Below are 25,571 nucleotides of genomic sequence, written 5' to 3'. Positions count from 1 at the left end.
CTCCTATCAGATTCCTTCTTCTCCAGCCCTTTACCCATCCTCCTTCCCCTGACACTTCTTTATTCTGGCATCCACCCCCTTCCTTTCCAGTCCTGAAGCAGGGTCTTGGCCTGAAATGTCAAATGTTTGTTCATTTCCATGGATGTTGCCTGACCTGCCGAGTTCCTCCAGCATTTTTGAGCGTGTTTAGTGTTGCTATTTACAGTCTACAACTGGCCACAACCTTGAAGTATTTCACTGACTGTAGAGCACTCTGGGCACATTAAAGATCTAACAGTCCCCACATAAAAAAATGCAAATCTCCTTCCATTACGCTCACTTACCTAGCATGGAAAAAATGAAGTCCTTGGCTGTGTGCACTTCCAGCGCGCGCTGGTCATCGAAGTCCCTCAGCTCGTGTTTGCCAAACTCCTGGATCAGCTTGGTGATCTCCTCCATCCGAGCTCCCGAGTGGAAGTCCAGGTCGTTCAACGGCTTGGCGTACGCCGGCTTGGCGTGTGGCACAGAGTCCCTGCCAGACAACAATGGCAGAGACGCCATTGTCAGATTGCGGCGGGCTAAAGACCGAAACCCAGGCAGAATTTCAAAAAAAGGTTTCGAAAGGTTAAAAACAAATTGCAGTCAAATTTCGGAATTCATCTCATGAACCCGCCAGCAGTACCAGGATGGGTTGAAGTGAATTCACTCTTTTCTAATTTTTTGGGATGTTTCACTGACGAGTGAGGGATTTGCTTCTTAGTTGCCCAGGGGAACACAACTAGGGCGAATCAAAGTTCTTCATTACGAAGTCTGCAAGGACAAGACGAAGAGGTTAGAAATGTGAGCTCTAATTATAAATCCCACACTATTTATTATTTGGGATACAGCATGGAATAGACCCTTCTGGCCGTTTGAGCCATGGCACCCAGCAATCCCTCCCAGAGTTAATCCCAGGACAATTTACATTGACCAATTAACCTACCAACCCGAACGTCTTTGGACTGTGGGAAGAAACCCATGCAGTCATGGGGTGAAACGTAGTAACTCCTTACAGGCAGTGTTGAGAATTGAACCCAGGTCTCTGGTACTGTAATTTTGTATACCTCTATCAAATCTTTGCCCATTTTCCTACACTCCTGGGAATAAACTCCTAACTATTCAACCTTTTCTTATGACTGGTGTCCTCAAGTCCCAGCAACATCCTTGTCAATTTTTTTTCATTATACATTCACGGGTGGTGGGTTGGAAATACATCTCTACCAGGGAGGTTTAAGGTGCTCCTTTCCTCTGCTAGCCTGCAGGTCACCTTGGGCAAGTGTGGCACCTGCTCAGCCCCGCAATCAGGGTCACGTGAAGCCATGGAAGCAGGTGGTGGATGGTCGTGTGAGCAGCTGGTGCACATCACAAATAAGCAGACAGTCTCTGAAGAGTATTGATAATGGCTGCCATCACCTGTCTCGTAAAGACACTGCCCCAAAGGCAGCAATATAGAAAAATCTCCCAAGAACCACTTAAACTGCCTACTCACATTGACCTGCACCAGGACCATAGCCTTCCATACCATCCATGTACAAATCAAATTTCTCATAAATGTTGAAATGAAGTTGACATGCAACGTTTACACTAGCAGCTTGTTCCACACTCTCACAGTCCTGTGAGTGAAAAAGTTGCCCCTCATGTTCCCCTTAAACTTTTCACCTTTCGCCCTTAACCCATGACCTCAAGTTGTAGTCCACCAGACCTCAATGGAAAAAGTCTGCTTGCATTTACCCTATCTTTATCCCTCATAATCTTGCATACCTCTATCAAATCTCCTCTCAATCATCTATGTTCTGAGGAATGAAGTTCTAACCTATTCAATCTTCCCTTATAACTCAGTCCCTCCAATCCCGGCAACATCCTTGTAATTTTTCTCTGCATTCTTTCAACCTTATTTACATTTTTCCTGCAGGTAGGTGACCAAAACTGCACACGATACTCCAAATCAGTCCTCACTAATGTCTTATACAACTTCAACATTACATCCCATCTCCTGTACTCAATACTTTGATCTACGAGGGCCATGAGACGAGCTGACACTGTCCAATACTGCTGAAAGTATTCGACACTGTCAGGGGTGACAATTTTGCAGATGAATCATTAAACCAGAAGTCCATCCACCCTCTCGGCAAGAAACCTTTTGGTATTACACAAACAAGGAGGTTTCCACTGAGTAACAAGTTAATGCTGAAAACCAGGAGTGAAAAAGAAAGAGCTGGAAACACATAGGTCAGGGAACATCAGTGGATGGAGAAATGAGTGTTGTGTGAGTGGGGACAGAAGACTTTCACCACTGGTAAGTTAACTGCAGCACACTTCCACTGTTTACCGTTTCCACGGCACCCTCAGCCTGTGATGACCTGGAGAGCGAAAACAGGCTGCGTGGTTTCCATGCGCTACTGGCGACGTGATGTCATCAGCTAAATGGCAGCTGGTGGGAGGGGCTACAATGCTCCTTAGACGGGCCAATCGCCACCTCCCATGGGGGAAGCAGCCTTCAATGAGCAGGTAAGATTGACACTTCCTGGGGGTTAATATTAGAGGCTTTCAGCGTTTGAAGTCAACTGAAGCAATGCCCGGGCAGTCGAAATCCATTCCCAAGAAGAGCGCCAAGAAAACCTTGCCCCTTTTGACTGCTGGTTTGGGCAAGAAACGTAAGAGGCCGAGGAAGGACGGCTACTCCTTCTACAAGGTGACGAAGCAGGCTCATCCTCACACTGTAATCTCCCCCAAGGCCATAAGCATCATGAACTGATTCATGAACAATATTGTTGAGTGCATTTCCTGCCAGGCTTCCTGCCTGGCTCATTACAACAAGCTCCCAAGAGATCCAGACTGGCATGCGCCTGCTGGCTAAGTATGCCATTTCAGAAGAGAGAAAGGCAGTGACCCAAGTAGGCCAGCTCCAAGTGAAGCTCCACAATGTGACAACTGAAAACTTTACAACAAAAATTATTAATAATATATAGGTTAGGACTTTATTCTCTGGAGCCTCGGAAAACGAGGGGAGATTTGAGAGAAGTATACAAAAAATTTAAGAGTGTTTACATACGATAGATGCAAGCTTTTTCCACTGAGATTGGGTGAGACAATAACTACAGGTGATAGGTTTAGGACGAAAGAAGAAATATTTAAGGGGAACATGAGGGGGAACTTCTTTACTCAGAGGGTGATGCGAATATGGAAGGAGCTGCCAGCAAAAATGATGGATGCAGATTTGACTGCAACATTGAAGAGAAATTTGGATAAGTACAGTATATGGATGGGAGGGGTATGGAGCGCTATGGTCCGGGTGTAGGGTCAATGGGACTAGCCAGAATAATAGTTCTTCACAGACTAGATGGGTCAAAGAGCCTGTTTCCTTGCTGTAGTGCTCTTTGACTAAGGCAGGGGTCTCCAACCTTTATGACATGGTCCAATACTATTAATTAAAGGGTCCATGGACCCCAGGTTGGGAACCTCTGCTCTAAAGGGTGAACCAACATAGTATCCACTCAGTGGCCACTTCATTAGGTACAACTGCTCATTAACGCCATTATCTAATCGGCCAGTCATGTGGCAGTAACTCAATGTTTAAAAGCATGCTATCATGATCAAGAGGTCCAGTTGTTGTTCAGACCAAACATCAGAATGGTTGTGAGTGATTGTTGGTACCTGACGGAGTGGTCTGAGTATCTCAGAAACTGCTGATCTCCTGGGATTTTCATGCTGACTCTAGAGTTAACAGAGAATGGTGCAAAAAACAAAAAAAAACATCCAGTGAGCAACAGTTCTGTGGGCAACAATGCCTCATGCGACTGCGCAAAAAACACAAAACATCCCGGTGAGTGGCAGTGCTGTGAGCAAAAATGATCAGACTGGTTTAAGCTGACAGGAAGGCGACAGTAACTCGAATAACCACGCGTTACAACAGTGGTGTGCAGAAGAGCACTATATTAGGGTTAGGGATCTCTAGACGCACAACACCCCGAACCTTAAAGTAGGTGAGCTACAGAAGGAGAGGACCACTGAGTGGCCACAGGAGGTACCTAGTAGAGTGGCCACTTAATGTATCAATGCAAGTACATTCTTTGAAACCACCCAATTCATGAATAAACTCTTCTCAGGCTTCTAGCCGGGTACGGGTATCAATTTTAACCGACGTTTCGATGACAAACTCTGCCATCTTCGTCAGGGATGATGTCTGGGCAAGGCTAGTCCAATGGTATTTATACCCCTGTCGTCTATCCCCGATTGGCTAGTCTTCATCCAATCAGGTCTCCACTGTCCCACCTTGCTTACAATCAAATTCCAGTTCTAGTTCTTATTTGGAGTGAGACCTTTGCCTTTGTTAAAAATTTTTTCCTCAAAGGTCTCGCTCTAAGTAAGAAGTGAAATTCTTCACATACACCAGGAAAGCACTTGATCCTTTTTCACCCAATTCATGTTCCCTGATGCATTTCCATTAGTAATCAAATGTTTAAAAACACTAGCCTCTAACCTGGTGGCAAACTTTTCCCAATAACTTAGGTCCTAATAACAGAAAATCCAACAAAAAGCAGTGGATACAGCCCAGTCGCCATCTTGCTGCTGTTCTTGTCCCACTTCCTGCGCCGTTCATCATTGCCATTGGACTGAGAATCCACTGCAGCAACTACAGGTAAAACACTGGTAACAAACAGGCAACCCACGAGGGTCGCCACACATTCCAGCGCCAAGGCGTGCCCACAATGCTCAGCAGAATGAGACAAGCAACCACAACAGCAACAGCTCCCTTCCTCCCTCCCACCCACAGATAGGCCTCCAGTGTCCAGTGGACTTGCAGTCGTCAGGCCTCCAGCTTCCCCTGTGGTCTCAGGCTACGTCCACACTAGCCCAGATAATTTTGAAAACGCCAGTTTCGAGTAAAAACGACAGGCGTTTTTCAAAATATCTCTGTCCACACTAAAACAGATATTTGGGCGAATCTACTCCTACTGTGCATGCGCAGACACATCTACAGAAAACAAGTGAAGAGGAAACGGTATACTATTTACGTTTCTGCGGCAGCATTGTGCTATTTCCATAGAATAAAACTAGAGTACCTACAATAACAGCGAAATAAAGTTTTCAACAATGTCTCCCAGGAATACAAAGAAAACTTGGAAAATCAGACCGGACTTCTTCGTTCAGACAGATAATGAAGTCGAGCTGTTTCTGCGAGTTACAAACGACTACAAAGTCAGCAAAGCAGTGGAGATATTTAACTCCAAACAAGCTATTAACGTAGACAATAAAGTAAACAACACACGCATGAAGCCGTCCTCTACCCAAGATCAACAATTACAAAATGTTAAATGGTCAACTCGACATAGACTACCAATCCCACATCAAACCCAAACCTATTAGGAGTAGAAGAGGGCACTCAACTCAATTTGAAATACTAACTACCAAGTCAGATGTGTACAGCAATTCATTTTCCCCCCGCACAATTAAAGCATGGAATAATCTTAATCCTAACACAGTCACTCAACCAAACCCAATTAAATTTAAGGCAGCTTTTCTTCTTCAAAAATCTCCTTAAGCCCACCCTCCGCCACCTCGAGTTTAACTTCCATGCGGAATATTTTGGAAGATCAAGAGCCAAGAACCTAGAGAGTGGAATCTTCTGCCGCCAGACCTGCGCAGTATTTCTGACTTCAATATTTTTAAAGATAGACTCAATCAAATCAATTTAGGGGATCTAGTCAAAAAAGCTCACTTTACAATTTAACTCTCACGCCGTTCACACCGACCGCGCGTTATAACAGCGGTGGTCAGTCAGCGGCAGTGCTGGCCTGGAGACCCCGGGGTACAGGAGATCGAGGGTACGACCACCGCAGACTGGGAGACCGGAGGGTACGGGCAGAAGAACAGAGGATGCAAACAGAGAAACCGAGTAGACCAGCTTGAAAGCCACCTCCAGTTTAAATTCCATGCGGAATATTTTGGAGGATCAAGAACCAAGATCAGCCGTCCGGCAGTGCTTGCGCAGCACCAAGCAGAAGCAAAAAAAGCATTGTTGTTGTGGTGTTGTCATGACGACATTTTTAAATCTCTCCGTTTACCCTGTCCACACTACAACACGAAACAACCGTTTTCAAATTTACACACTCTGGAGAGTGTTTTCCAAAATCTCCGTTTTCGAGGGATGAAAACGCCGTTTCAATGTGGACGGAAGGTCAAAACGAAGAGAAAAGGCTTCATTTTCAAAATTATCCGGCGTAGCGTGGACGTAGCCTCAGACTCATGGACCCATGTTTCAGCCATCGGGTCTCAGTTTCCAATCTTGCCGATTCGATATTGATTCCACGACCCCCTACCTCCTGCCCGCATGGACCTCTGATGCGAGGTCAATGGGAGTAACCAGTTTAAATGGTTCAGCATGTACTAGATGGGCCAAAGGGCCTGTTCCTGTGCTGTACTTTTCCATGACCTGCAGACAAGGGGGCACACCAGCCCTCAAGAAGAACATTTCTCTTTAAAGGGTCTCAGCCTGAAACACTGACTGTTTATTCCCCTCCAAAGATACCGCCCCACCTCCTGAGTTCCTCCAGCACTTTGAGTGTGTTGCCCTGGATTTCCAGCATCTGCAGAATCTCTTGTGTTTTGCTTTGTTATCTTGTCAGGCTCTACAGAGCTTTAAAAAGTTAGAACAACTGCAAGTGGATGCTGGACAGGTCGTAGGATTTTCTTCCACACCTCCCAGTGAGTTTCCCACAGGATCTCCAGAAGGCAGTCAGAGGCCTCCAAACTCCGCCTCACTGCATTTCCCCTACCTAATCTTATGACCTCCATGCAGTCAAAAAAGCTTCCAGGTCGTGAGTAGTGTTGCCTAGTAACCCGGAGGTAGGGATGGGCATCGGCAACCTTGCAGGCACTGCTGGGTGTTAACAATAAAAACAAGGTGAGAGACTGACTCATCCACTTCCCTCACCCACACACACTTCCTGTAATGGCCAGAGATTCAAGGGCAAAACACAAAATTAATCCCTGTGACATCACTGAGATCTGATACGTTACTACATTGATAATTGAAACCCTACAAAAGCTCGAATCACCAGAGGATTATGAACAATAGCACTCAATTCCCAAAACACTTTTCCCTTTTAATCTCAGAGAGGAATATTACCTCCCCCAATAATAACACAAACAATACTTTGACCACACAAATCGGATTAGTCAATGGATTTAGTGTTAGCTTATTCCTTTATAAAGCATTTAAAAACAAGAACTTCAAAATATGAGAGTTTGAGGAGATTTCACCAAAGGCACTCACAAATTTCTACAATTGTACAACGGTGAGCATTCTAACCGGCTGCATCACTGTCTGGTATGGGCTGGGGGCCACTACACAGGATCGAAAGAAGCTGCAGAGAGTTGGAAACTCAGTCAGCTCCATCGGGTGCTAGCCTCCCCAGCATCCTGGACGTATCCAAGGTGCGGCACCTCAAAAAGGTGATGTACATCATGAAGAACCCTCATCACCCATGCCCTCTTCTCATTGCTACCATCAGGATGGAGGTACAGGAGCCCGAAGGCGCACACTCAACAATTCAGGAACAGCTTCTTCCCTTCTTTATGTTTTATTCCTTGGAACGTTAAAAAAACCTGAGGTATACAGAACTATGAGGGGTACAGATAGGGTAAATGCAAGCAGGCTTTTTCCACAGAGATTGAGTGGGGCTACAACTAGAGGTCATGGGTTAAGGGTGAAAGGTGAAAAGTTTAAGGGGATCATTAGGAAGACTTCTTTGCTCAAGAGAGGTGCGAGAGTGTGCAAAGAACTGCCAGTGCAAATGGTGCTCGATTTCAACATTGGAAGTTTGGATAGGTACATGGATACGTATATCAGATTTCTGAATGGACATTGAACCCATAAACACTACCTCACTACTTTTTGTACTACTATTTAATTTTCTTTCTATTTTATATAAACTTCTTACTGGAACGTACGGATTTTGTTATTCTGTATTACATTGTACTGCCACTGCATAACAACAAATTCCACAACGTATGCCAGTGATATTAAACCTGATTCTGATTTTTATCAAAGAAGAGAAGAAAACTGCGGGCAGCACGATAGCATAACACTATTACATCACCAGCTATCACCAGTCGGGGTTCCATGTCTGCATCTGTCTGAAAGGACTTTGTACGTTCTCCCATGACTATGTGGGTTACCTCTGGGTGCTCCTGTTTCCTCCCACATTACAAAGACATACGGTTAGCATTAGTGAATTGTGGGCAAGCTGTGTTAATGCTGGAAGCATGGTGACACTTTCAGGCCCACACAATCCTTGCTGATTTGATGCAAATGGTGCACTTGTCCGTGCCGAACCATTTCAACTGCCTCCTCCCACCGGTCTGCCCCAGGACCATAGCCCTACCGTCCATGTATCTATCCAAACTTCTCCTAAACATTGAAATCGAGCTTGCATGCACCATTTGTGCTGGCAGCTCGTTCCACACTCTCACCACCCTCTGAGTGAAGACATTTCCCTTCATGCTCTTCTTAAACATTTCATTATTCGCCCTTAACCCATGACCTCTGGTTGTAGTCCAATCCAACCTCAGAGGAAAAAGCCTACCCTATCTACACCCCTCATAATTTTGTATACCTCTATCAAATCTTTCTATCTTCTATGTTCTGAGGAATAAAGTTCTAATCTATTCAACCTTTCCTTTTAACTCAGGTCCTCCAGACCAGAAACATCTTTGTAAATTTTCCCTGCATTCTACCAACCTTGCTTACATCTTTCCTGCAGGTAGGTAACCAAAACTGCACACGATGATACTCCAAATTAGACCTCTTATACAACTTCAATGTAACATCCCATCTTCTCTACTCAATACATTGATTTATAAAGGGCAATGTGTCAAAAGCTTTCTTTACAATCCTATCTACCTGTGATGCCACTTTCAACGAATTACGGACCTATATTCCCATTCAACAAATTATGAACCCGTATTTATGATATGATTAAGAACAAAGGAAGTATTAGATTAATTAACAAAAGGTTGAGCTCGTGTTCTTATGCCATTATGGCAACAGCACAATAATTAATAATAAAAACTGAGCAATCAATTGCAAATTAGTTCAACACCGACATGGGATGTTGTCATCAGAAGTAAATCACAGTCCCACAAAAACTTTACCAAAACTACCTCCTTACGACTGGGACCGTCAGCCCACAGCCTCTACCTCACTGTTGAAGTCTGTTGCACTGTGGAAGTCATCAGTTTCCTCAGAAAACACTGCACTCATCAGAATCCATTTCTCAGATTACTTAAGAGTTGCAACAAATACACATCAGAAAATAGAAAAAGCTCATTTAAGAATTACGGCTGATAAGTAAATGACCAGAAAATCTCAACCTCCAGCTGGAATCTTCCCGCACAAGTGGTATTAAGTTCAAAGTAAGAGTTATTTTAGTACGTACATGTCACAACCCCGAGATTCTTTTCCTAAGGGCACACTCAGCAAATCTATAGAATAGTAACTGTAAACAGGATCAATGCAAGAGAAAGAGCACAGAAGACAACAAACTGTGCAAATGCAAATAATAATAAATAGCAATAAAACAAGAGGATGAAATAAAAAGATAAAGAGTCCTTAAAGTGAGATTGCTGATCATCTATCTCAATAGTTGAGTGTAGTTATCCTCCCCTGTTCAAGAGCCTGATGTTTGAGGGGTAGGAACTGTTTCTGAACCCGGTGGTGCGAGTCCCGAGACTCCTGTACCTTCTACCTGATGGTAGCAGTGAGAAGAGCCACAGCCAGGGTGGTGGGGGCCCCTGATGATGGATGGTGCTTTCCTACGACAGCGTTTCACGTAGATGTGCTCAGTGGTTGGGAGGGGTGTACCCGTGATGTACTGGGCTGAACCAATGAGACATACGGTACTGTGCAAAACTTTTAGATAGGGAGTCCAAGACTTTTGCACAGTACTGTAGTAATTTTATGTATTGCACTGTACTGCTGCCACCAAAAAAAACAAATTTCATGACATGTGAGTGATGATAAACCTGATTCTGATAATGGGTGTCTATTGTGGACTGGGAGTGGGAAGGGGGCAGGGAGAGGGGAATCATGGTTGGGAAAAAGGGAAGGGAGAGAGGAGAGAGCAGGAAGCACCAGAGAGGCATTCTATAACGATCAATAAATCAATTGTTTGGAATCAAATGACCTTGCCTGGTGTCTCAGGGCTGGGTGCGTCTGCACCCACGTCACTGATGTGTTGAAATGATCTGAATGAATGGTACGCATTTCACCACATATGCCAGTGATATTAAACCTGATTCTGAACTACAGGTCCTGCTGCAAGGTTTCTAACTGAATTATTGATTATTTTTCTCCTTCCCTCAAATGCTGCTGAACCCACAAGTTTTCCTCAGCAGGCTGTTTGCCGCTGGAAAGCATAGATCAAGATTCCACCAAACTGTCCCAACTTTGCCAGATCACAGTGGGGGTGACCGCTGAACAATCAATGACAAACCAGCACACCGCTACTCTGGAGACACAGAGACAGAACCAGGAGAAAAGCTTACGGGAAGGAGAACTCAGTGTGTCAGGCAGCATCGGTGGCAGGAAATGGAGAGTCCACAGTGTCGGTCGAGACAATTCATCTAGGCTCACCTACTGTACTTGGGGGAAAGATTTTGAAGGAGAGACACACTGACACCAGCGTTGTGGAGCAGGCCAACATGAACAGGATCTCTACCACAATAAAGCTACACCAACTCCAATGGATAGGTCATGTCACCTGGATGTCTAATTCTCTTCTACCCAAACAGATCCTTTACTCTCAGATGAAGAAGGTCTGTGAACCCCTGGTGGGCAAAGAACACGTTTTAAAGATAACTTCAAAATCAGCCTGAAGAAATTTAACCTTACACCTAAAAACTAGGAAGACATTGCACCCAATAGATACACCTGGAGGAGATCTGTTCAAGAGGGAGCCGCGCTACACGTGGACCGCCTCCTCCGCTGCACTGCAGAGAATAAGCAGCCGCTGCGAAAGGAGACTGAACAACCAACACACCCAACCACCCGAGGACCCACTAACAGAACGTCATGCTCGACTTGAGTGATGGCACTGCCGCGACCTGGGGGAAAAAAAAGTCTTGTATTTACATAGTACCCTCAAGACCACCCTCAAAGCACTTTACAACCAATCTGTTGAAGTGAACTTTGAATTATGGGTGCCTTCCCAGAAGTGTAGACAGGAGTTAAAAGCTGAGCACTGTTGCAGGAGCAATTTAAACAAACCAGCAACACCCCACCCCACACATTATGATCTTTTCTTTGTTGTGGTGCAGCTCTCCCACCCCATACATGTACCAGATCACTACCACCGCAATATGGCATCAGCAGCACGCAATATCTTTGAAAGAATGCAAGTGCACACATGCCTCTGTGTGTGTGTGTGTGTGTGTGTGCACGTGCCTGTATATGCATGTGCACCTGTATCTGTATGCATATGCCTACGCATCTGTGCATGCGTATGTATAGGTATGTGCGTATGTAGGAATGTGTGTATATACTGTATATATAAAACTGCATATGTGTAAAAACATATATATACAAACGTGTGAATATGCATACATGTGGGCGCATATTCGTCCATGCCTGTGTGTGGATGCATGTGAGCATACACATACATATATACGTCCATTATGTACATGCATGTTTATGTTATGAAGTTGTGTATTCATAAGTATGTGTGCACATAGGTATGTTGTGTTTACGTATGCATTGTGCGTACATATGTACATGCATGCGTGTACTATGTGTGCAAGTGTGCATATATACACGTATATACGTTGTCTGAATGAGATTCCTCTCGCAGTCGAATTACCTGCTCTGGTTGTACTTGTGGGGTGGCTATCTGGCCAAAGGAATCCAGCAACAGGAGGAGGAATGCGCTGAACTGGAGACTGAGACAGGGAAAAGAATCGCGGGAAGGGAGGGAGGGAGGGAGGGAGGATACGAGGGGCGAGGACGCACCCAGTGGCCCTCACCTCACCTCACTACACCACACCCAACCCTCCCACCCAGGACAATGGCCAAGCACATACCTGTTTCCAGCCTCAGCCTTCCGCCTCCTCGCACTCTTATACACCTCAAGAAACACACACAGCTCCCCTTCTTCCTCCTGGTCCTACCCCCGATCAGAGCCTGGACATCCAAATGTGAACACCGCCAACGCCTCCTGCCTTTCCCAGGCCCCGGGGTCTAAATTCCACAGGTCCCGATTTCCATGAGCACACCTCCCACCGCCAACACGCATGCGCGCCTTCGCTCGCCTCTCTGGGAAGTGTAGTACTACTGTAAAACACCTCGATTTATTTTAAATATCAAACTAAATTATTATTAAGAAAAACCAAAATAAAGAGTTAAAATAAATCAAAGAATTTAAAAAGTATAAGTTTAATAAATAACATCTATTTACAGAAATTCACCAGTTCGCATGCGTTTTGGGCTCCTGGGAATTGTAGTCCTTCGGTTTTTGCTTCATATTCAAGAATCAAAATCAGAGTTGAGTTTATTGTCATTGAAATATGTCTTGAGATTTCTTTTTTTGTGACAGCAGTACAGTGCAAGACATAAAAAGTGACAGTAAAAATAAAATGAATAAATAGTGCAAAAGATGAATAGTGAGGTGGTGTTCATCGAACCCATGAACACTACCTCACTAATTCTTTAAATTTCTGTTTTTACACCACTTATTTTAGCTTAATTATTTCATATACATATGTAATTTATTTTTCCCTATATTTGACCATGTTTTGTATTGTACTGCCGTCACAAAGTTAACAATTCAGGACATATCCCGGTGATATTGAACCTGATTCTGTTCATGGGCTCATAGGCAGTTCAAAAGTTTGATGGGGAGGGAAAGAAGTTGTTCATACAACATTGAGTGTGTGTCTTCAGGCTCCCATACCCCTCCCTGATGGTAGCAATGAGAAGAGGGCATGTCCCAGATGGTGAGCGTACTTATAAGATGGATGTTGCAGCCTTTTGAAGGTGCCCTGGTTGGTGTGGAGGCTTGTGTCCGTGACAGGGCTGGCTGTGTCTACAGCTCTCTGCAGCTTCTTTTGATCCTGCACATTGGAGCCTCACATCAGACGGTGATGCAACCAGTAAGAATGCTCTCTGTAGTATATCTGTAGAAATTAACTAGAGTCTTTGGCGACATACCAAATCTGTGGCATTGAACTCCTCAGATTCACCTCCTCTGACTGAAGAAATTCTTCCTTATCTCTGTTCTGAAGAGACATTCTTCTAGTCCGAGGCAGTGCCATTTTTGGAAACATCCTCTCCACTTCTTTGTGATTGCATCAATATGTCGGGCTTAGGATAGATCCCCTGACATGTTTTCACCTAGCAACTTCAGAATCAGCACCACCCGCATACGTCGTGAAATCTGTTGACTTTGTGGCAGTGCAGTACGTAATAATAGAAAAAATATGAATTACAGCAAAAAAGTACAGTAATGCAATATTAAAAATATAAAAATTGTAGTGAGGTAGTGTTCATTGGCTCAATGTCCTTGGCAGAGGGGAAGAAGCTGTTCCTGAATCGTTAAGTACCTCCTGTACCTCCTCCCTGATGGTAGCATGACCTGGGTGACAGAGGTCCGCACTTAATGGTGGATGCTGCCTTTTTCAGGCACTGCTCCTTAAAGCTGCTCACCCTTTCCACTGCGGACCCCTCAGTGAGGACTGGTGTGTGATCATACTGATTTCCCCTTCCCAAAGTCCACAACCAATTCCTTAGTCTCACAAATTGTTAGTGTGAGGTTGTTGTAGCGACTCCACTCAACCATCTCGCTCCTGTACGCATCCTCATCACCATTTGAGATTCTGTCGTGTCATTGGGGATTTTCTGGAAGGCATTTCTGCTGTGCCTAGTCACACAGTCAGGAGTGTAGAGAGCGTAATGGCCTGATCAGGAATCGAACTCAGGTCGCTGGGTTGAAAATCCAGCACTCTCCCTCTGAGCAAACACAACTGCAGAAGCCGATGGAGACTGAAGTTGATGTGCAGACTCAAAACCAAGTTTTGCTTTCTTTTAGCCAAGATGAACTAAAAAAAACAGCCATGGTTATAAACAGGAAATTAGTCCAACTCAAAAATGCAGTAATCCAAATACAAATTCAGTAATCCAAGTTCTTGACACACAAATAAGATCAATAAATTGAGGTTGATAAATAGATTCTTGATTGGTCAGGGTATGAAGGGCTATGGGGAAAATTGGATCAGCCATGATGAATTGGTGGAGCAGACTCCATGGGCCAAATGGCCTAATTCTGCTTCTATATCTTATGGTCTTAAATGGCAGGCGGCAAGCAGACATCAACATACATAGAAAAGACTCTCAGAAGTATATCAGATACTCTTGCTACTTACAAGAGCACACCTTAAGACTGAACAAAGTAATTTGCAAGAAACATGGTTTAAATACACAGACATTAATTGGGAACATGTACAGTCAACGATCAATAACAAGAGATTCCAACCAGTTCAGAAGAAAATCCTTAGGGAACTATGTCTGCCCCTGCTGGCCAACCCCGGAATAGACTGGAGTCCTCACAGAGAGTCGAGCAGTGGGCTAAGTACACATTGTTGAGGTTTACCAGCGAAGAGAAGATTTTGTTACCTATCTGCACTGACTGATCTCCCAAAGGGAAACCAAGGATCCAGTTGCAGAGCAAAATACAGAGGCCCAGGTTTTGAAGCTTGTTGATTAGTACTAAGCTGCAAGCAATAAACAGCAGCCTGGCATAGGTGCTGCTGTTGTCCAGAAGCTCCAAGGCTAAGTGGAGAGAGAGCCAGTGAGATTGCAGGCCAATGTAGATCTGTGTGATGCCTGGGAAACTGCAGAAGGCCCAGGTCCTTGCTCAGGCAGGAGTTGATTCTAGCCATGACCAACCTCTCAAAGTACCCCATCAAAGTTCAAAGTAAATTTTATTATCAGATACATATACATCACCACATACAAAGCCTGAGATTCTTTTTCTTGCAGACACACTCAGCAAATCTATAGAATAGTAACTACAACAGGATGAATGAAAGATCAACCAGGGTGCAGAAGACAGCAAACTGTGCAAATGAGAATATAAATAAATAGCAATAAATAACGAGAATATGTGATAAAGAGATAAAGAGATCTTGAAGTGAGATAATTGGTTGTGGGAAAATCTCAATGCAAGTGAGTGTAGTTATCCCCTTTTATTCAAGAGCCTGATGGTTATGGGGCAGTAACTATTCCTCAACCTGGTCGTGTGAGCCCTGAGGCTCCTGTACCTTCTACCTGATGGCAGCAGTGAGAAAAGAGCATGGCCTGGGTGGTGGAGATCTCTGATGATGGATGCTGCTTTCTATGACTGCATTTCATGTAGATGTGCTCAATGGTTGGGAGTGCTTTACCTGTAATGGACTGGGCCAAATCCATTATCTTTTGTAGGATTTTCCATTCAAAGGATTTTCCCTTGGTGTTTCCATACCAGGCTGTGATGCAGCCAGTCAATACACTCTCCACTACACATCTATAGAAGTTTGTCAAAGTTTTAGTTGTTATGCTAAATCTCCGCAAACTCCTAAGGAAGTAGAGGCACTGCCGTGCTTTCTTTGTAATTGCACTTATGTGCTGGGTCCAGGACAGGTCCTCTGAAATGAAAAAACCCAGGAATTTAAAGTTTAAAGTCTCTATTCCTATGGTGACCTCTGGTTTAACCTTTCCAGAAGTCTACAACCAGAGATTTAGTCTGTTTTTGAAGTTTGTCACAGAAGATATGAGTGAAACTGGCTGATATCTTGTTCAGGCAGCTCACCCTGTTCTGCTTGGGCACTGGTACGAGCCTCGGAGGCTCGTGGCTCGTGGCTCGTGGCTGTGGACTCACCTCCTGCTGCGGTTTGATGTTTAGTGTCCTTAGTGCTGAACGCGATTGACTTTGTGTGATTTGATCGAGGTCTACTGTCAGCGGCTGACTCAGTGGCCACGTCCATCAGCTACTGGACTGGCTTTACTTGAACCGGCAGCTCGTGGCCGTGGACTCACTTGTGGGGAATCTATGGTCTGACGTTTAAGTTTTGTGTGTTAATTGTTTGCTTTTTGATGTTTGTGCGATTTGTTCTTTTTTTATCACATGTCAGATGACCTTGTGTTGGCGGGTAGGTTCTTTACACAGGGTTCTGTCGTGTTTCTATGTTTCGTGGCTGTCTACAAGAAGATGATTCTCAGTATTGTATACTGTATATATACTTCGATACTAAATTCACTTTGAACTTTGAACTTTGATTGATGCCCTTTTACCTATTGAAGCAACTGAACCCAATGTTAGAATGACGATTTAAGCACCGAGCCAAATCGGAAAGGTCAGGTGCAGGCTGAATCGAGGCAGCAGCGTTCCAGGCCCCATGGCGTTTCTTAGTGACTGAACCTAATGTTTGGACGATGATTTAGGCACCAGGGCAGATTGAAAAGGTCAGGGTGTCGGGGCCCGAGGTGAGGGACGGGCTACACTGAACTAAGGGTCTGTGGACAAACCCTCTTTGTGGACTATAGTTCAGAACGATATTTGCTTGCATTATGCAGGCACGTGGCCAAGTGGTTAAGGCATTGGACTAGTGACCTGAAGGTTGTGAGTTCGAGCCCCAGCCGAGAGAACGTGTTGTGTCCTTGAGCAAGGCACTTAATCACACATTGCTCTGTGACGTCACTGGTGCCAAGCTGTAGGGGTCCTAATGCCCTTCCCTTGGACAACACTGGTGTTGTGGAGAGGGGAGAGTTGCAGCATGGGCAAGCATGGGCAACTGCTGGTCTTCCATACAGCCTTGCCCAGACCTGCGCCCTGGAGGGTGAAGACCTTCCAGGCGCAGATCCATGGTCTTGCAAGACTAATGGATGCCTTTCACTGTTCGAATGATTTTTTTTCTTTGCATTTTGGGTGTTTGAGGTTCTTCCTTAATGGGTTCTTTTGGCTTTCTTTGTTTTCAGTCTGAATTTATACACACTTTGATAATAAATGTACAAACGTTTGTACTTTGACCTTTTGAAACAGGTGGGCACAATTGAGAGCATCCTGACTGGCTGCATCACTGCCTGGTATGGGAACTGTACTTCCCTCAATTGCAGGGCCCTGCAGAGAGTGGTATGGACAGCCCAGCGCATCTGTAGATGTGAACTTCCCACTATTCAGGACATTTACAGAGACAGGTGTGTAAAAAGGGCCCAAAGGATCATTGAGGACCCAAGTCACCCCAAACACAAACTGCTCCAGCTGCTACCATCCGGGAAACGGTACCGCAGCATAAAAGCCAGGACCAACAGGCTCCGGGACAGCTTCTTCCACCAGGCCATCAGACTGATTAATTCACACTGACACAACTGTATTTCTATGTTATATTCACTGTCCTGTTGTACATACTATGTATTATAAATTATTACAGATGGAGACATAATGTTAAGATTTTTATTCCTCATGTATATGAAGGATGTAAGTAATAAAGGCAATTCAATTCAGTTCAACCTCTGACTGCTGCAGTGAGAGATTGAAGGTGTCGTTGAACACTCCAGCCAGTTGGTTGGCACAGATTTTCATTGCCCTACCAGGTACACCACCGGGGCCTGAACACCTTGCAAGGGCTCACCCTCTTGATGGATCGTTCCTGATGACACCAATGAGAACAAGGCATGAGCTGGGTGATAGGGGGGCTGTTCCGTAATAACAGAGACCGCCTTTCTGAGACACTACTCCTTAAAGATGTCTTGGGTACAGCGGAAGCCAGTACCCATGATGGAGTTGATTAATTTTAGAACTTTCTGTAGCTCACTTCGACCCTGTGCAGTGGCCAGTCAGAATGCTCTCCGTGGTACATCTGTAGAAGTTTTCAAGTGCTATGTGACAAACCAAATCTCCTCAAACTCCTAAAGAAATATAGCCATTGTCTTGCCTTCTTTATAGCTGTATTGATATGTTGGGTCAGGTTAGATCCTCAGAGATATTGAAATTGCTCACTCTCTCCACTTCTGATCCCTGTATGAGGGTTGGTTTATGTTCCTCATCTTACGCTTTCTGAGGTCCACAGTCAGTTCTTTGGTCTCACTGACGGTTAGGCAAATTAATTTCCTAAGGAATTTCAATTAAAGTTGATCACTAATAAAGTGGACATGGACTTCGAAGTGACTAGAGAATACCTTTATTCATGAATAAGAGAAGAATGACTCGCTAACGGTGTGATTGTCAAGTCTTCCAAAGAACGATAGCCTCCACCTTTTTATACATGCTAACAGAATGGCGATTAGATCAGTCAAAGTTGAAACAGTTGATCCTGTGCACCATATCAATTCCCATGAAAAAGACAGAGACAGTCTCTTGTCTGCCTATAATACACGGAGATGGGTTGTCAGAACATCCTTGAAACTTAGATAGATTATTGCAAGTGTGCTGAGAACCGGGCAGATTGGTGAGTCTTTATTTATGATATGACGAAGGTTCATTAAATCCTTGGATCCAGTAAGTCATTAAGTACGAAAGAGTAATTTGTTTCATATGTTAGTACCAGGCAGGTGAAGGCAGGCTGTTTAGTTGTCAGCTGACAGGGTCCTCTCTACAATTTATCACCTTCACTGTCTTCGTCTTGTTGCTGTGTTACGCACTAAGGTCAGCACTAGGCATGTTGCTAATTAAAGGAAGGTGCAGGGTGTTAACAAGTCACATATTTTAACCCTTTATTCACAATTTTCTTCCACAATTAAGTCACGTAGCCTCGAGCAGTACAGCAATAGGCTAAAGGGCAGCACCACGTCATCGTGTGTTTACAGCAGTAGACTAGAGGTCAGTACCACATAGCCTTGTGTTTACAGCAGTAGACTAGAGGTCAGTACCACATAGCCTTGTGTTTACAGCAGTAGACTAGAGGTCAGTACATGTAGTCTTGTGTTTACAGCAGTAGGCCAGAAGGCAGTACCACGATTCTCTGCTAACCTAGGCGTTAAGCAATACAGACACACAATTCTGTAGTCTCACAAAGGTATTTACCCACCCAATTGGCCGCAATGCTCCACACTGACGTGGAGTGCATGGTTGTTGCTGTGATACCACTCAACTAGCTGGTATATCTCGCTCCTGTCCACCCTCTCTTCACCATCCGAGATTCTGCCAACACTGGTTGTATCATCAGCAGACTTACAGATGGCATTTGAATTATGCCTAGCCGCACAGTCGGCGGTATGGAGAGAAATTTTGTGGAGTTGTGGATTGCTCTTAGGACACCATGGACTGAGCCCACAGCAGACTGTGAATGTCCTGGTTCATTCACACTTCTAGATTGGGTTTGTTTGGGACCCACTCATCCACAATGGATTTGGTGAAGTCAGTCATGACTGTGGTATATTCACTCGGATCTGTGGATGAATGAATCCCTGAATATGGTCCAGTCCATCGATTCAAAACATCCTGTAAATGCTCCTCTACTTCCCTTGACCATACCTTCATAATTCTCCGCAACTGTACCAGAGTACAGGGAAGACTTGCAAAGATGTTGCCGGGTCTCTAGCGCCTGAGTTAGATGGAAAGATTGAACAGGTTCGGACTTCATTTCTTGAAATGAAGAAGATTGGAACATAGAAGATTTCATAGAGGTATACAAAATCATTAGGGGTAGGGATAGGGTAAATGCAAGCAGGCTTTTTCCACTGAGGTTGGGTGGGACTACAACCAGAGGTCATGGGTTAAGGGTGAAAGGTGAAAAGCTTAAGGAGAACATGAGGGGAAACTTCTTCACTCAGAGGGTGGTGAGAGTGTAGAATGAGCTGCCCGCACAAGTGGTGCATGTGAGCTCGATTTTGATGTTTAAGAGAAGTTTTGCTAGGTACATGGATGGTAGGGGTATGGAGGGCTATGGTCTGGGAGTAGGCAATTTAAATCGTTCAGCATGGGACTAGATGGGCTGAAGGGTTTGTTCCTGTGCTGTACTCTTCTGACTCATATGTCACGTGCACTGTAAATTAAAACATCCAGTGAAATGTGTCTTTTGTGTCAACGACCAGCCCAGTCCAAGGATTGTGTTGGGGGCAGCCCGCAGATGTTGCTGACACAGCACGCCCACAACTTAACTAACCGTAATCTATACGTCTTTGCAATGTGGGAGAAAACCAGAGTGTCTGGAGGAAACCCCCTTGGTCACGGGGGAGAATGTACAAACTCTTTATGGAGTGCAGTGGGAATCTGTTGACTTCTCCCTTCCCCTCCAGTCCCGCTGACTCTATCTGCTTGAGTGTTCCCACTTTATTGGGTATCTCCTGTTCCTAATAAAGTGGCCACAGAGTGTATGCTGACGGTCTTCTGCTGCTACATACCATCCACTTCCTGGTTCAACGTGTTGTGTGTTCAGAGATGCTCTTCTGCACACCACTGTTGTAACATGTGGTTATTTGAGTTACTGTCACCTCCCCGTCAGCTTGAACCAGACTGGCCATTCTCCTCTGACCTCTCTCATTAAAAGGCATTTTTGCCCACAGAACTGTCACTCACTGCCTAGATGTTTTTTTGTCTCTCTGTAAACCCCAGAGACTGTTGTGCATGAAAGTCCTGGGCGATCAGCAATTTCTAAGACACTCAAACCACCCTGTCTGTCACAGTCAAAGTCACTTAGATCACATTTCTTCCCCATTCTGATGTTTGGTCTGAACAACAATTGAACCTCTTGACCATGTCTGCATGCTTTTACACATTGAGCTTCTGCCACATGATTGGCTGACTAGATATTTGCATAAACGAGCAGGGGTACTGGTGTACCTAATAAAGTGGCCACTGAGTGCTGGTTCTCTTCAGGCTGGGACTGGAGGAGCTGAGTCCCATGATCCCCAGTCACGAGACAGCACAGCCTGATACCTCCCTGATCGTCAGTGAAGCCTCTGACCCACCACCCCATGCAGAACCACGTGAGCACTGTTACACCAATATCACAAATGCTGACCGTGCCCGCACTCCAGCAAGTGTGAGCACCTGGCTGTACTCTTACTTCCGGCACACAGGCAGAGACTGACAACCACAGCACCAGCTAGTCCGTGCCAAACCATTGAAACTGCCTACTCCCACTGACCTGCACCAGGACCAGAGCACTCCACACCATGTACCTATCCAAACTTCTCTTAAACAATGAAATCGAGCTCACATGCACAACTTGCGCTGGCAGCTCGTTCCACACTCTCACCACCCTCTGAGTGAAGAAGCTTCCCCTCGTGTTCCCCTTAAACTTTTCACCTTTCAGACTTAACCCATGACCTCTAGATGTAGTTCCACCCAACCTCAGTGGAAAAAGCCTGCTTGTATTTACCCTATCTATACCCCCCATAATCTTGTACACCTCTATCAAATCTTCCATGTTCCAAGGAATAAAGTCCTAACCTGTTCAACCTTTCCTTATAACTCAGGTCCGTCAGACCCAGCAACATCCCTGTAAATTTTCTCTGTACTCTTTCAACCTTATTTACATCTTTCCTGTAGTTAGATGTCCAAAACTTCACACAATATCTCAAATTAGGCCTCACCAATGTCTTATATGACTTCAACATAACATCCCATCTCCTGTACTCAATATTTTGATTTATGAAGGCCAACGTGCCAAAAGCTCTTGTTTACAAGTCAAGTCACTTTTTATTGTCATTTCGACTATAACTACTGGTACAGTACACAGTAAAAACGAGACATTTTTCAGGATCATGGTGCTACATGAACAATACAAAAACTACACTGAACTACATAAAACACAACACAAAACTACACTGGACTACAGACCTACCCAGGACTGCATAAAGTGCGCAAAACAGTGCAGGCATTACAATAAATAATAAACAAGACAATGGGCACAGTAGAGGGTATAGTAAGTTGGTGTCAGTCCAGGCTCTAGGAATTGAGGAGTCTGATGACTTGGGGGAAGAAACTGTTACATAGTCTGGTCGTGAGAGCCCGAATACTTCAGTGCCTTTTGCCAGATGGCAGGAGGGAGAAGAATTTGTATGAGGGGTGCGTGGGGTTCTTCATAATGCTGTTTGCTTTACGGATGCAGTGTGTGCTGTAAATGTCCCTAATGGCAGGAAGAGAGACCCCGATGATCTTCTCAGCTGACCTCACTATCCGCTGCAGGGTCTTGCGATCTGAGATGGTACAATTTCCAAACCGGGCCGTGATGCAGCTGCTCAGGATGCTCTCAGTACAACCTCTGTAGAATGTGGTGAGGATGGGGGGTGGGAGATGGACTTTTCTCAGCTTTCGCAGAAAGTAGACACGCTGCTGGGCTTCCTTTGCTATGGAGCCGGTGTTAAGGGACCAGGTGAGATTCTCCGCCAGGTGAACACCAAGAAATTTGGTGCTCTTAACAATCTCTACTGAGCAGTCGTCGATGTTCAGCGGAGAGTGGTCGTTCCCTGTCCTCCTGAAGTCAACAACCATCTCTATTGTTTTGTTCACATTCAGAGACAGGTTGCTGGCTCTGCGCCCCTATCTACCTGTGGCACCACTTCCAATGATTGATGGACCCATATTCACAGATCCTTTGGTCTACAGCACTCCTCAGTGCCCTACCATTCACTGTGTAAGGCCTACCATGCCTATAGAACATTGAAAATAGAAGAGCACAGTTCAGTACAGGCCCTTCAGCCCACAAACTTGTGTCACTGTTTTAACCTACTCCAAGATTATTCTAATGCTTCCCTCCCACACAGCCCTGTCTGAAGTTAATCTGTAATCTTTTTTGTCTTTTCACATTGCATTCCATCTACAGACAACCTTCTGGGTGGAAACATTTGCCCCTCAGATTCTTGTTAAAGCCATGCCCTCCAGTTCTCAATTCTCCAACCCTGGGAAGTAGTTCTAAAGACCAGTTCTAAGTAGTTCTGAAAACCTTAGGAAGAAGGTACAGGGGCCTCAGGACTCACATCAGCATGTGTAAATATACTTTGATAATAAAGTTACTTTGAACTTTGAAAGCCCTGGGATCTTGCACACACACTTCTTAAACCAACCCCACCCAACCCCTCAATCTCCTAATTTCTCTCCATCTGCCTATCATCCACACTCTACTCCCACTGTTCCCACGCCCTCCAGACTTCTCTCGTCTTGTTCCTCTTCACCTTCTTCAGATTCCATAATCTGAAGCCCTCTGTTACCTCCACCTATCATCTCACAGCTTCAGTTCCCATAGAAAATACTGGGGCTGCATGGTGGCGTAGTGTTAGCACAACGGCTTACAGTACCAGTGACCCGGGTTCAATTCCTGCCGCGTCTGTAAGGAGTTTGTACGTACTCCCCATGACTGTGTGGGTTTCCTCCAGGTGCTCTGGTTTCCTCCCACAGTCCAAAGATGTACCAGTTGGTAGGTTAATTGGTCATTGTGAATTGTCTCGTGATTAGGCTAGGGTTAAATCGCAACACATCTCGAAGCGCTGGAAGGGCCTATTCTGCGCTGTATCTCAATAATATAAATAAATAAACAGAAAGCAGTACAGGCCCTTCAGTCCGTGATGTTGTGTTAACTTTTTAACATACTTTAAATCATTCTAATGCTTCCCTCTCACAAAGCCCTCTATTCCCCCCCCCACTATACTTTCTGTCAATCACTCAAATTATGCCCTCCCATATTAGCCATTTCCTCCCTGGGAAAAGGTCTCTGGCTCTCCATTCTATCGATGCCTCTTATCATCTTGTACGGATCTATCAAGTAATCCCTCATCCTTCATCAACCCAAAGAGAAAAGCCCTGGATCTGTCCACCTTTCCTCAAAAGACATGCTCTCTAATCCAGGCAGCGTCCTGGCAAACCTCCTTTGCACCCTCTCTAAAGCTTCCACATCCTTCCTATAATGAGGTAGTGAGAACTGGCCACAATATTCCAAGTGTGGTCTAACCAGAGTTTTATAGAGCCTCAACACTGAACTGCTCCCATAAGACCATGAGATATAGGAGCAGAATTAGACCATTTGGCCCACTGAGTCTGTTCTGCCAATTCATCATGGCTGATCCATTTCCCTCTCAGCCCCAATCTCCTGCCTTCTCCCCGTTTCTCTTTATGCCCTGACTAATCAAGAATCTATCAACCTCCACAACCTATGGACTCACATTCAAGTACTCTACAATGTTCTCAATACTATTTATTTATGTATTATTGTATGCCCACAGCTTGTCTTCTTTTGCACATTGGTTCTTTGTCCCTCTTTGCTTGTGTGTAGTTTTTCTTTGATTCCATTCTATTTCTTTGCATCTAAGTGCATGCCCACAAGAAAATGAATCTCCAGGTAGTATATTGTGAAAAATACATACTTAGATGATAACTTTACTTTGAACATTATCTCATGGTTTTCGAACCCAATCCTCTGACTAATAGATGCCATCACACCAATACGCCTTCTTAACCACCCTATCAACTTGCACGGCAGCTTTGAGGACGTGAACCCCAAGATCCCTCTGTTCCTCCACACCACTAAGAATCCTGCCATTAACCCTGTACTCTGCCTTCAAATTTGACCTTGCAATGTGAATCACTTCACACTTTTCTGGACAACTCCATCTGCCACTTCTCAGCCCAGCTCTATCTCACCTTTCCCTTCCCCACCTAACTCTGTGTGCCCATCAACCCCCTCCCCTCCTCTCCTGGACCCACTTAATACATTGCCCAACTCTTTCCTCCCCCCTCCCCCACCTCTTTATTTATTTATTGAGATACAGCACAGAACAGACCCTTCCGGCCCTTTGAGTCGTCCCACCCGTCAACCTCCAATTTAATCTTAGGCCATTTACAATGACCTAGTAACCTACCATCTTTGGACTATGGGAGGAAACCAGAGCACCCGGAGGAAACCCACGCAGTCACAGGGAGAACATACACACTCCTTGCAGGCAGCTGTGGGATTGAACCCGGGCTGCTGTTGCGCTAACCACTACGCTGGCCTTCTCCCTTCAATGCACATGAAGAGCCTCAGCCTGAAATATCAAGTCCAATTTCCTTCACAGATGTTGCCTGACGCACTGTGTTTGCTTGCTGTCAAATATTAAAACATTCTAGCTGTCTGATTAGATATGATTCAAATTAGGACCAATTCATGATCTGTTATTGGCATGTAGTTATTCTTAATATCTTACACCTGACAAAATAAAAAGAGGACCATTGTTTTCCACTCTCTCTTTATTGGTCCAAACGTGCTATTTTGTGACCAAGGGGTGCTAAATAGGAGCATGTAACTGGTTGGAGTGGGACATACCCAGTTTTTGTAACAGGCAAAGGACAGCAAAGCTGGTGAAGTCCTTGACTGGAAACTGTTCAGCAAAAGCAAGAAACTTTGAGAGTATTCTTTGTTGGTGAAACAACTGAATGTCTTCTAGCTCATCTCTTGTCTGTTCCTTGTGATCTCGGATGCCCATTCCAAGTGGTGTGGTCCTCGTGTTAAGTTCCAGCATCAACATCCTTTCATCTCATGATGTCCCACTTCTGGAATGGGTTAGTATCAAGACGTCCAACCAAGCTAAACAACGGAGTTGGGCAGCATCG

General features: G+C 44.8%; 1 protein-coding gene across 2 annotated transcripts in view; it reads right to left on the bottom strand.

Annotated features, from left to right (window-relative positions):
- Positions 1 to 12,273, bottom strand: part of LOC134346939 (nucleotidyltransferase MB21D2-like) — a 49,257-nt gene extending 36,984 nt beyond the window's left edge. Inside the window, exons 1-2 of one of the 2 annotated variants that reach the window (XM_063048813.1) lie at positions 12,097 to 12,273; positions 324 to 789 (exon numbers count right to left, since the gene is read on the bottom strand). In XM_063048813.1, coding sequence (XP_062904883.1) covers positions 324 to 540 — 217 coding nt within the window. In that variant the 5' untranslated portion in view covers positions 541 to 789; positions 12,097 to 12,273. Of the gene's footprint in view, positions 1 to 323; positions 790 to 11,876; positions 12,041 to 12,096 lie in introns of those variants that run through there. The other variant, XM_063048815.1, reaches the window with a different exon arrangement.
- Positions 12,274 to 25,571: the final 13,298 nt, after the last annotated feature.

The sequence above is a fragment of the Mobula hypostoma genome, chromosome 5, assembly GCF_963921235.1.
Source record: "Mobula hypostoma chromosome 5, sMobHyp1.1, whole genome shotgun sequence".
Lineage (NCBI taxonomy): Eukaryota > Metazoa > Chordata > Chondrichthyes > Myliobatiformes > Myliobatidae > Mobula > Mobula hypostoma.
This window is presented reverse-complemented; position numbering and strand designations above follow the sequence as displayed.